This window comes from Myxocyprinus asiaticus, chromosome 14 (assembly GCF_019703515.2).
Source record: "Myxocyprinus asiaticus isolate MX2 ecotype Aquarium Trade chromosome 14, UBuf_Myxa_2, whole genome shotgun sequence".
Classification (NCBI taxonomy): Eukaryota; Metazoa; Chordata; class Actinopteri; order Cypriniformes; family Catostomidae; genus Myxocyprinus; species Myxocyprinus asiaticus.
The window spans coordinates 22,609,435-22,622,616 of record NC_059357.1 but is presented as its reverse complement, the minus strand read 5'-3'; the positions used below and the strand labels follow the sequence as shown (position 1 = coordinate 22,622,616).

The 13,182-nt window shown below is 40.1% G+C and overlaps 1 protein-coding gene across 2 annotated transcripts; it reads left to right on the top strand.

Moving 5' to 3' along the window:
- Positions 1-1,039: 1,039 nt before the first annotated feature.
- LOC127451520 (glucose-6-phosphatase catalytic subunit 1-like) lies at positions 1,040-11,924 on the top strand. Of its 2 annotated transcripts, XM_051716267.1 has the most exons (5): positions 1,040-1,266; positions 1,503-1,588; positions 1,687-1,786; positions 2,424-2,539; positions 11,407-11,924. In XM_051716267.1, exons 1-5 carry the CDS (start codon positions 1,049-1,051, stop codon positions 11,922-11,924), a joined length of 1,038 nt encoding a protein of 345 aa, XP_051572227.1. In that variant the 5' UTR covers positions 1,040-1,048. The 2 variants fall into 2 exon arrangements, 1 of the variants encoding a protein (XP_051572227.1); XR_007899111.1 differs by lacking the exons at positions 1,040-1,266; positions 1,503-1,588; positions 1,687-1,786; positions 2,424-2,539 and adding exons at positions 5,969-8,122; positions 10,498-10,559 and having other exon boundaries at positions 11,407-11,545.
- Positions 11,925-13,182: the final 1,258 nt, after the last annotated feature.

The following is a 13,182-nucleotide window of genomic DNA, read 5'->3' as shown; positions in this document are numbered from 1 at the left end:
AATATGGTAAATATTACATGAAAATAGGCCTAGCAAATCTATCTAAAAACTGATATCAAAAGCATAGTTCACCCAAAAATGAAAATTATCTCATCATTTACTCACCCTTATGCCATCTCAGATGTTTATGACTTTATTTCTTTTACTGAACACAAACAAAGATTTTTAGAAGACTATCTTAGCTCTTTAGGTCTTAAGTGAATGGTGACAGGCCTTTCCACTAGGAATAGGTACCAACATTTTGAAGCTCCAAAAGCACATAAATGCCACATAAAAGTAATTCATAAACTCCAATGGGCAAATCCATATCTTCAGAAGCAATATGATAGGTGTGGGTGAGAAACAGATCAATATTGAAGTCCTTTTTCACATTCTTCATGCAAATCACCACCTACTGGGCAGGGAGGAGAAATTATAGTGAAAAGGACTTCAATATTGATCTGTTTCTCACCTACACTTATCATATCACTTCTGAAGATATAGATTTAACCACTAGAGTCTTTTAAGTACTTTTTGGAGCTTCCCTCCAAAAGCTATCCCTTTAAGATATTCTCTTTAAAATCTGTGACTGTAGTATCAAAGCAAGCTTGAAGTACAAACAGTGCTGCTGATTCCAAGCAGAGCATAATTCACCTAGTAAGTGTCTTTATCATAATCGAGAGATAAATTTAGCACCCAAAATCTGCCACTTCACACATGCACAATGCGTTGCGTGATGTCCCATCTTTAATGACCACTGTTTAATGTTTGGAGACAATTTATCCTCTATTTACTTCACCGAGTCCAAAGCTCAGGAGGTGACCAGTGACCAGGCAACTAAGTGGATGGATAAAAGGTGCAGGCTGAGTTTGTGCAGGTTGACCACAGGGTGAGAATGTGGATTCAAGACATCATAATGCTGTTTGCCAAACTTGGAAACAAGATAATACAATTTTTGAACCTGAAACTTGTGCCTGCTAAGATTGACAACTTTAAAGACTGTGAACATAAAGGAGGATTTTAACTGTCCCCGCTAAAATTGTTGTTTTGCAATAGACCTAAAGTTGTAATGGAAGTCCTGTATGGTTATGGGATAAGCAGTATATTATATCTGCAGACACATTATGGGTACGCCCAAAGCTGGTTTGCGTTTTTGTCCATGGTGGCAGACCTACGTACAATGTTTTTATTCTTTTTTCCCATCTGGTTCCACCTGCAATCAGCAGTAGGAGTGAAGCTGGTCTGGGCTGCTGTTGTGGGAGACTGGCTCAACTTAGTCCTTAAGTGGTAAGTGTTAAATGTTTTTCTCTCAGTATCCAGTGATACAGATGTTAAAATAAGTATTTGGGGCCTTTTGATACTGAATGTATAATAATTGTAATACCAAGGCAATAAATCCTTGGAATAATCACAAGTAAACATTGCAATATCTATCTGGAAAATCTAAGAGTAATGCTTTTATCTCTAGTAATTGAGCATGAACATTTTCCTAATCAGATTTGTTTTATGAAATCACTAAACAGGCTGCTATGTGGAGAGTGTACTTGGTGGGTTAAAGAAACTGTTCCACAAATCAAACAGTTCCCCATGACCTGTGAGACTGGCCCTGGTGAGCCATTCCAAATGTTTCTCATTGTAATTATATAGTCCAACCAACCACACTGAATCAAAAACAGATTTCACAGCAGTTTCTGTCTGTTCTTCTAGGAAGCCCCTCTGGCCATGCAATGGGAGCTGCAGGGATTTATTATGCCATGGTCACGTCGCTGTTGCTGATTTTGCAGGGCAGTGACCCTGTTAAAAGATGGTGAGGAGTTCTGTCCTATACTCTTCCCCATCAAAAAGATGAATTACTTTATTTTTAAGCTTATCTCACACTGAATAAATGGAAATGTTCTTCAATCACAAGGATTCCTCCACAAACATTGAGAGATAAAGAGCAAGGAAGGAAATCTGTGAACTTTGTCTGGGGACTAGAAAAAATACTTAATGATAATATAACACACTCCAACTCCAGCTGCATATAGTCAAACGGAAATACCTAATTAGCGACTAGTAAACTCATTTATCTTAGCAGCTTTGCTTTATCTCCATAATGAGTTGTATATTGTAAATACACAGCATTGTTATAGCAAGCAGATGTGTTATAGATGAAAATGGCCCTATTACTGATACATTTATATTATATTTAATCAGACACTTTTTTTTAAAGAGACTTCAAAATGAGCAACATCACAAGCAGTTTGTCACTGCCAAGTTTCAAGAGTAAAGCTAGATTAGTAGAGAAGCTAAAGCTGAAGTAGGAAATGCAGAAAAGTAGAGAAAGTAGAGAACAGATTCAAGTCACTGCCATTATAAAATATAAGCAGCACTTTTATGTCAGTGTATTGCTTTAATATTAATGTCTCTACTTTTTATCTTCCTTTGCATTTGTGCCAGTCTAGGTGCTGGCAGGGTCTTCTTTGGACTCTGTTCTTGGGTGTGCAGGTGAGTGTCAGTCTTTTTCGCGTCTTCATTGCAGCTCATTTCCCACATCATGTCATTGCTGGAGTTGTTACTGGTCAGTCACAAAATATAAATTAGTCTTACTATTTTTGTGTGCCTCTAATCACCTTTGAAGCCTTGATGCATAAAACTGCATATAAAATCTAAATGCATGTAATCTTCTCTTTTCCAAATATATGCTTATCACCCTTGACATGATCTCAGCATACTGTATTTTAAATCAAGTCAAGTAATTTTTATTAGTATAGCACTTTTCACAACACACATTGTTTCAAAGCAGCTTTACAGGAAATCATGCATTAACAAAAATTAAACTATGTTAAATTAATACTATATTAAATATGATTGTAAAATGTGTATAGAAATTAATTAATTCAATAATAACTGTATTTAGAACCCCTGCGAGCAAGCTGAAGGTGACTGTGGCAAGGAACACAAAACTCCATAAGATGTTGGTAAATGGAAAAAAATAACCTTGGGAGAAACCAGGCTCACAGAGGGGGCCAGTTCCCCTCTGGCTAAACAACATGAATATAATGCCAATATTAGTTATTTGTGTGCAGTGCAAGCCATGGTTTTAAATTAACTTTAAGATTAATGACTAATGTCTTGAACGTCCATCCTGGATTAACTGCAGAAGTTTACATAGATGCATTGTCCTTTGTTAGTTGGCTGATGAGGCTTTTGTTGGCAATTAAATGATAGTCTATGGATTCCATTTCAAGAGTGTAGTCCATCAACAGACAAAGGTGATGCAGGCAGAGATTAATGAGGTGCATCGCAGTTCAACCTGCAGGTCATTTCGGTGAGGTTCAGTGGGGTCCAAGGTTCAGGCAGTGGCATATGTAGTATCCGATGTCTTACAGTTATAGTTGATATCCGTTTATCAAAAGACTGAAATGATGTCTGGCTAGCACTGGCTGTAGTTTGTCGTCATCTCTCAGCGACACGTACCAGTGGAGTCCGACACCAAGCAGGAACAGAGCTGGATCTGGCAGGCTTTGGTTGAGACATTGAAACAAATAGAATAATATTAGCGTAGATGCCATTCTATTTTATGCAGAGTTATAGATCATGATGGATGTTTCTGGTTCCGGCAGACCTAAGTAAAGCAGCCTAATTGTGAGTTTAGGGATAAATTGGTGTATACCTGGCTAAATATTTGAGTCTTTAGTCTAGACTTTGAGTGAGTGTGTCTGCATCCCGAACAGTGTTAGGGAGACTATTCCATAGTTTAGGAGCCAAGGATGAAAAGGATCTACCACTTTTTGTGGATTTTGATATTCTTGGATTTATTAACAAGCCAGAATTTTGTGATCGTAATGAACGTGATGGAATATAGTGTGTCAGAAGGTCACTTAAGTATTGTGGAGCTAGACTATTCAAAGCTTTGTAGTTAACAGAATTTTAAAATGAATATGAAATTTAACAGGAAGCCAATGTAACAACGATAAACTTGGGCTAATATTATCATATTTCTTGGTTCTATTCAGCACTCTGGCAGCTGCATTTTTAACCAATTGAAGTTTATTTATTGAACTTGCTGGACATCCTCCCAGTAATGCATTACAATAATCTAGTCTTGAGGTCATGAACGCATGAATTACTTTTTCGGCATCAGCAACAGAGAGCATGTGTTGTAATTTAGCAATATTTCTCAGGTGGAAGAATGCTGTTCCTCAAACATTGGAAATTTGATTTTCAAAGGACAGATTGGTATCAAATAGAACACCTAAGTTCTTTGCTGAAGAAGACAACGTAACATTACATCCCATCGAGAGTCAAATTATATTTTAGCGGCTTATTTTTAGAGGTTTTTGGTCCAATCATTAGTACCTCTGTTTTGTCGGAACTGAGTAGAAGGAAATCTTTGATTTCATTGACACACTCTGCTAATTTGGAGAATTGTGAATTTTCGTTGGGTTTAGAAGAAATTTAAAGTTGGTTATTATCTGCATAACAGTGGAAACTTATTCCATGATTCCTGATAATATCTCCCAGCGGAAGCATGTATAAGGAAAAAAGTAGAGGTCCTAAAACTGATCCCTGAGGCACTCCATACTTAACTTTTGTTTGATTTGACAATTCCTCGTTTACACATACAAAGTGGTAGCGGTCTGATAAATAGAACCTAAACCATGCTAATGCAAGTCCACTAATGCCAACATAATTCTCCAGCCTATTCAAGAGAATGTTGTGATCTATTGTGTCGAAGGCAGCACTAGGATCTAAAAAGCACTAGAAGAGAAATGCAGCTGCGATCAGATAATTAGAGCAAGTCATTTATAACTCTGATAAGTGCAGTCTCTGTACTGTGATGGGGCCTAAATCCTGACTGAATTTGGTAGTTGGGAGGACACTACATTTTCTAGTATTTTCGACATAAATAGTAGATTTGAAATCGGTCTGTAATTAGCCAATTCTCTAGGATCAAGCTGTGGCTTCTTAATAAGTGATTTGATAACTGCCATTTTTGAGCAAGTTTCTTGGGACATGTCCTAAGGATAGCGAGGAGTTAATAATATTAAGAAGAGTTTCTGAGATTCCTGGGAATACCTCTTTTAAGAGCTTAGTTGGTATTGGATCTAACATACATGTTGTGGCTTTTGATTTTTTTGATACGTTTTGTTAGCTCTTCGTGACCTATGACAGCGAAGGACTGAAGTTGCTCATGAGTAAAATTATGAGACACTGTTTTCTGAGGTGCTGTGAGAGTTGATTGCATAGTTCCAATTTTATTTCTAATTATTTAAATTTTATCAGTAAAGAAATTCATGAAATCATTACTACTGTTCTGTGACGGAATATCTGGTTCAGTAAATGCTTTATTCCTGATCAATTTAGCCACAGAACTGAATAAACACCTAGGATTGTTGTGGTTATTTTCTATGAGTTTGCTAAAATATGCTGACCTGGCAGCTTTTAGTGCCTGTCTGTAGCTACAGACACTATCCTTCCATGTGCCGCAAAATACCTCTAATTTTGTATTCTTCCACTTGCACAACATTTTCCAAGCTGCTCTCTTGAGAGCATGAGTGTGATTATCGTACCACGGTGCGTGGCTTTTTTTTCCCTCCCCTTTTTCTTCCTGCATCTGAGATCATCAATCCATGCATCTTATCACGTGGCTTGTTGAGCACGTTACCGCAGAGACATAGTGCGTGTGGAGGCTTCACGCTATTCTCCGCGGCATCTATGCACAACTCACCACACGCTCTACCGAGAGTGAACCATGTTATAGCTAACACGAGGAGGTTACCCCATGTGACACTACCCTCCCTAGCAACCAGGCCAATTTGGTTGCTTAGGAGACCTGGGGTGGTAGTCAGCGTCTTTACTCACTGAGCTACCCAAGGCTTTTTTCTTTAATCGAAGGGGGGTACATTATCAAGAGTGCTAGAGAAGACTGTATTTATATTTTCTGTTATTTCATCAAGTTCTTCTAAACTTTCTGGCTTACTGAGTTTGTGAGACAATTCTGGAAGATTATTAGTGAAGCTATCTTTAGTGGTCGAAATAATAGTTCAACCTAAATGATAGCGTGGTGTAGATTGAGTGACATTAGCTGATCGCAACAAACATGAGATGAGGTAATGATCTGAGATGTCATCGCTCTGCAGCAGAATTTCTATAGTATCAACATCAACTCCTTATGACAGAATTAAATCTAGCGTATGATTATGGCGATGAGTTGGTCCTGTCACATTTTGTCTGACTTCAAGAGAGTTGAGAATATCGATAAATGCTAATCCCAATGTGTCATTTTCATTATCTATGTAAATGTTGAAGTCATCAACAATTAAAGGTCTATCTACATTAACTACTAGATCAGATAGAAAATTTGCAAATTCACCAAGGAAACCAGAGTAAGGTCAAGGTGATCTATATACTGTCGCAAATGCAAAAGATGACAGATATTTATTTTAATTTATTATTATTTAAATCTGATGGTGTCATATTAAGCATTATTAGTTCAAAAGACTTAAACTTATATCCTGTCCACTGAGTAACACCAAAAACGTCACTGTAAATTGTAGCAACACCTCCTCCTCGACCCTTCAGACAAGGCTCATGTTTATAACAATAACCAGGGGGAGTAGATTCATTTAAACTAATATATTCATCTGGTTTAAGCCAGGTTTCAGTCAAACAGAATGCATCCAAACTATGATCTACAATCATTTAATTTACAATTAGTGCTTTGGTACAAAGAGATCTAATGTTTAGTAGTCCTACCTTTATATGATGTTTATCTTCAATTTATTTAATTTTTTTCAAGTTTGACCTTAATCAAATTTTTTTTTAAATGATTTAGTGAGAGTTTTGTGTTTGGTAGTTCGGGGAACAGACACAGTCTCTATGTGATCTCTAGGTGATACAGTCTCTATGTGTTGTAGTTTATGTGACCTATGTGACGTCTCAAGGCAGCTAGCAGACATTCGGATTAACTAGTTTGTCTGCTTCCTGACCTGGGCCCCAGTTAGTCAAATACTATCATTATTAAGACTATGAGCCAAGTTACTAGAGAGGAGAGCGGCACCTTCTCTGGAGGGATGGAGTCTGTCTCTCTTTAGCAGGTCAGGTCTACCCCAAAAACTCTTCCAGTTTTCTATAAATCCTATGCTATTCTCCAGACACCACTCAGACATCTAGCCGTTCAGTGACACTAATCTACTATAAACCATGTCATCACAATGAGCAGGGAGGGGGCCAGAGCGTATTACAGTGTCTGTCATCGTTTTTGCAAGTTCACACACCTCTTTAACATTATCTCTAGCGATCTCTGACTGGCGAAGCTGGACATCATTAGCACTGATATGAATAACAATTTTAGAAAATGTACATTTAGCATTAGCCAGCACTTGTAAATTTGATCTGATGTCAGATGCCCGTGCCCCCGAAATGTATTTAACAATGTTGTCTGGATCTCTATTTTCACGTTCCTTACAATAGAATCACCAATTATTAAGGCTCTTTCAACATGATTTTTAGTGGGTGCATCACTGAGTGGGGAGAATCGATTGGAAACCCTAACAGGAATGGGAGAGTGGTATCGCTTTGCTGAGCGAGTATGCTGACGAGACATAACCCAAACACCCTGCTGCGGGGGCTCTTCAGCCGGAACCAAAGTGTGTGTGTCTGTACTACCCGCATCCAAAACAGTATCTACCAGCTTCTCTTTCTCACTGACCTCCACTAGCGTGCGGATGCGTGTCTCTAACTCATTAACCTTCTCTGTCAGCCTGACTAATTCCTTACATTTATCACATGTAAATCCCTCACTGCTGAAAGAAGAAGCTATAGTAAACATGTGGCATAATGCAGGAAGCGATAAAATGAGCAGGTGCCATGACTTAACGCAATTGTTTGTTTTTGTTGTTGTTATGGTCCTAATCAGCTGATGTTTGATACATATGGTGATGGGTGCATGGTCGTGTGTCTGTCTGCAGGAGAGAGGGAGTGGTGTGGCTCGCCAAGCTGGTTGACATAATTTCTAACAGCTGTTTCTCATTACAGTGATAGCGGAGAGACACCTTAAAACAGCTGAACACGGCAGAAGAGAGAGAGAGAATGAGTGCGCAACATTGTCAAACGGGAGCTGCGGGGATCCAGGGAATTTTCAGGACTCCAAGTCGAGGTACCCTTTGAAAGAATTGGTATGGACCTCATCGGGCCATTAGAATGGACCGTACGTGGACATCGCTTTGCATTAGTTCCTGTGGATTATGCAACGCGATATCTGGAAGCAGTGCACCTGCACAACATCTCAACACGTTGTGTTGTGGAGGCACTCTTCAGAATAATCTCCCGAGTGGGGATTCTGAAAGAAATCCTCACTGACCAGGGCACTACAATTATGTCACGAACACTACATGAACTGTATGAATTATTAGGTATTAAATCGATTCACACCAGTGTTTACCACCCACAAACCGATGGGTTGGTGGAACGATTTAATAAATCCCTGAAAAGCATGATCAGTAAGTTTGTACACAAGGATGCTAGGAATTGGGATAGGTGGCTCGAGCCCTTGTTATTTGCAGTGCGAGAGATCCCACAATCCTCCACAGAGTTTTCCCCATTCGAGCTGCTGTATGGGCTTGGGAGGAGGGACCTTCAAACAGTACAAACAAAATTCAGTACGTTCTTGATCTTAGAGCAAAACTCCACACTTTGGGTCAATTAACACAGGGGAATTTGCTCCAAGCTCAGGAACATCAAAGCCGGCTGTATGACAGGGGCACTGAACTACGGGAATTTGCACCGGGAGTTAAAGTGCTTGTATTACTGCCCACCTCAAGCTCTAAATTACTCGCCAAGTGGCAAGGGCCCTTTGAGGTCACACGGTGGGTTGGAGATCTCGATTATGAGGTTAAGCAAATGGATAGGGTCGGAGCACGTCAAGTTTACCATCTCAACCTCCTCAAATCATGGAGGGAGGTGATCCCTGTGGCCTTGGCAACAGTAGTTCCCGAGAGGGCAGAGCTCGGGCCAGAGGTGACACTCAGACTTAATCAGTTCACTCCGGTCCCGTGTAGAGACCACCTCTCACCATCGCAGCTCACAGAGGTAGCCAAGTTGCAAGCAGAATTCACGGATGTGTTCTCGCCTCTCCTCAGTTGCACAAACCTCAGAGCACCACATCGAGACCAGCCCGGGGGTGGTGGTTAGTAGCCGCTCCATCACTTTTCTGAATACAAAAAAAAGGTAGTTCAGGAAGAATTAGAGGCAATGGTTGAGATGGGTGTAAAAGAAGAGTCACACAGCGATTGGGACAGCCCGGTGGATCTGGTACCTAAGAGCGACGGTACGGTCCGATTCTGTGTGGGCTATCGAAAAGTGAATGCGATGTCTAAATCTGATACAACCCAATGCCCCAGATTGACGAATTACTCGATTGGTTGGGCGCGGCTCAATTTTATTCAATACTGGATTTAACAAAGGGTTATTGGCAGAACTCCAATCTCCTGAGAAAAAACTGTGTTTTCCACACCACTGTGTTTGGTTTACACCAATTTGTGACCCTTCCATTCGGTTTGTTTGGGGCCTCCACCACGTTCCAGCATCTCATGGACAAAATTCTCAGGCCACATACGGCATATGTCAATGCTTATCTAGATGATATCGCCATCCTGAGATCACTGTGGCGGGCATGGCTCACGGCCAACCCGAAGAAGTATGCAGTTGGGCAGGTGGAAGTTCGGCATCTGGGGTTCCACTTGGGCCATGGACAGGTGCGTCCCCAAATTAACAAAACCGCAGCTTCGCATCCTGCCCAGCGCCCAAGACCAAAAAGTAGGTGAGACAGATTCTTGGGCTGGCTGGCTATGACCGAAGGTTTGTGCCAAGTTTCTCTGATATCACCAGCCCACTGACTGATCTCACTCGGAAGGGGGCTCCCGATCCGGTCCAGTGGACGGAGTCGTGCCAACAGGCTTTTCTGAAAGTGAAATCTGCACTTTGTGGAGGGCTGCTCTTACATGCTCCAAACTTCTCTCTCCCCTTTATTTTGCAGATGGATGCATCTGACATAGGGCTGGGGGCAGTGGTCTCGCAGGAGGTGGAGGAGGAGGAGCAACCGGTGCTGTATATTAGTCGTAAGCTCTCGCTGAGTGAAACTAAGTACAGCACCATTGAAAAGGAGTGTTTGGCAATCAAGTGGGTGGTCCTCACCCTCCGCTTCTACCAGCTGGGGCGCCTTCACCCTCTGTTCAGATCACGCCCCACTCCAGTGGCTCCACCGCATGAAGGATACCAATGCGCAGATCACCCATTGGTACCTGGCATTTCAGCCATTCAAATTTGAGGTGATCCACAAACCGGGAGTGCAGCTGGCTGTGGCTGACTTTCTCTCCAGAAATGGTGGGGGGAGTTGGTAGGCTGGATGTTGCCACGGCCTGAGTCGTTATGTGGTGATGGGAACGTGGTCGTGTGTCTGTCTGCAGGAGAGAGGGAGTGGTGTGGCTCGTCAAGCTGGTTGACATCATTTCTAACAGCTGTTTATCATTACAGTGATACCGGAGAGATGCCTTACAACAGCTGAACATGCCAGAAGAGAGAGGGAGAGAGAACAAGTGAGCAACATTGTCAAACTGTTTACGTTACATTGAGTGTTTGTGAAGAAGTTCATGTTTATTTTTGAGAGTAAATTAACCCGAAAGAGTGTATCTGCTGCACAGAAGGCAAGAGAATAAAAGCCTGACCTGAAGCATGTCATTGCTCCCCATCTCCTCATTTTCCATACCCAAACCTGAAGGACGTGTTACAATGCAATAATCTGTGTAAAACACAGTGGAGAAAAACGAATGCACGCAGTTAAGATGCGAGATGTAGACAAGCAGAAAAAAGCAGAAAAAAGAAATAAAAAACAAGAGAAACGGGTGCGTGCGGTATAATACACGCAGATGAAACAGTAGAAAAGTGGAAAAACCCAAACCACACGGTAAAATAGGATAAAACGGTGAACGTATAAGAATAAGCAATGCTTGTGCAGCGTGCCTTCAGCAACCTTAATTGTATTGTGTGACAATTGTTGTGGTGAAAGGTTAGACGTTAGAGCTTCTGGTTTAGTTTAGGCTTCATTCATCCATTGCTGACTGTGGCCTAAATAATGACAGTAATTTAAGTAATCTTACCATCAGGGACTTCCAAACTGAACCCTTATGACCTAAAATATTAATTTTAATTTATTGATTTTTTTACAAATCTTTCCATAAATATGAATCTTTACATGTTAATACTTGCAAATTCTTAAATAATGTTTTATCAAATAACTAATTTAATCATTTTATAAGAATATAATAAAATTTTGTTTATACATTTTTATTCAATTTCATTTAACATTTCAGCAGTTCATGGACCCCTAGTTAGGAAAGCCTGTCTTTGTCAAGTAATTGTTCACTTTCACTTTTACCTATACAGGAATTGCAGTGGCCAAGGCTTTTTATCGGGTTTCCTGGATCTACTCCGCAAGCTTGAAGGGTTATGTGCATACCATCCTCTGTCTTCTCTTTGTTGCCCTGGGCCTTTATGCCCTGTTGGATGCTGCCTCAATAGACCCATACTGGAGCCTAATGAAGGCACAGAAGTGGTGCATTCAGTCTGAATGGGTCCATCTAGACACTACACCTTTCACTGGCCTTCTGCGCAACACCGGGGCCATTTTTGGCCTGGGACTGAGTCTCCATTTGCCTATTCAGGGTGATATGGAAAAAAATAAGAGCTGGAGAAACAGCACCATTTATAGACTAACCTGTACAACAGCAACACTGCCACTCCTGAGACTCTTAGACTCATTTAGACCACCCACTAGCACTCATGCTCTCTTTTACTTGCTGTCTTTCTGTAAAAGTGCCACAGTACCTCTGACCACAATAAGTTTTGTACCTTACTGCATAAGCACATTTGTGAATGTATACCATAGAATAAAAGTGCATTAAGCCAATACACCATGATTACCCAGTTCAGTTGCATTGTGCTTTGCAGTTTATTTCGTAAATTTGCTTGATTTTTAAATATTTTGGTAGAACTAAAGGAATTATCCTGGTTAACCAATGATTAGTTTAGATGTTCTGATTTTAGAGTTGTAGTTGTAGAGTTGTGCACAGAACGGGGGCAGCAGGGGCGCAAGCCCTTGCCCCTTTCGTTCACAAATCTACAGGTGCCCTTTTGGTCGTCCAGAAAAAGGGCAGATATTTTAATAATTAAAATGTTTAAATAAAACACAATTAAAATCTCATCATAATCTCACAATAACAGTAATAAAGTGTTATTATGAGATTTCTTTGTAAATCGAGGGCGTATTAAAGAAAATTAAGTGGAGGTGCCTTTAAAAGTGAGCGCTACAGCAGATGGGGGCAGATACAAATCGCAAGTGATCCTCCCTATGCCCTATACTCACTCCGAACTGCAGAGCCCTTGAAGTGGGTACTCCGAAGGAAACATGTCATTACTGTATGAATGTACCCTTCGCTAACAGTCTTGTAGAAGGGCCCTCAGAGAAAAGATACATTTTCTCACTTTAGTTTTGAACAAGCTTTCGAGTGGCATCCCCTCCCGCAGGAGTGCCCTTCAAGGAAGCAAAAATGCAGTTTTGAATTCAGCCCGGAACATCGAAGTGCTCCAAGGTACTTTAAAAATACAATGGTTTTACTATGACACGTCATAAACATGGGGTTTTCCGAAAATTATTCTGAAAATAAATAAATAAAAAAGTGTATTACCATGGTGCTTTTGGGAAGAATAGGATTTTATTTGTGATAAAGGAAAAATTGAAAAATGATGTACAGTATTTAATGTATATACAAGAAAATTGTTAAATACTCAAAAAGCAAAGAAATTAGTTAAGTATTTATAATTACTACTCGTAAAAAAAAAAAAAGAAAAAAAAGAAGAAAAAAATTTGTGCTCTTTTTATCCTTCCACCCCTGTTCCTGCTAAGGTCTGTGCACGTCACTGCTCCAGTGCAACTTCACTATTAAACAATGTGAATGGAAGTAGCTAGAAAGAAATGTAAACCACCTACACTTGTTGATTGGAAAACAGTAAATAAATAGAAAGAAAAAAGAAAGAAAGAGTGTTGCTGGTTTATATTCTCTACAATGTTTTGATTATAGCAAATGCAAATAGAATAAAACAGAGGTATCAACAGGACTGTACATTAATATTTGTTATAATGTTTTAATATTATATAATTAT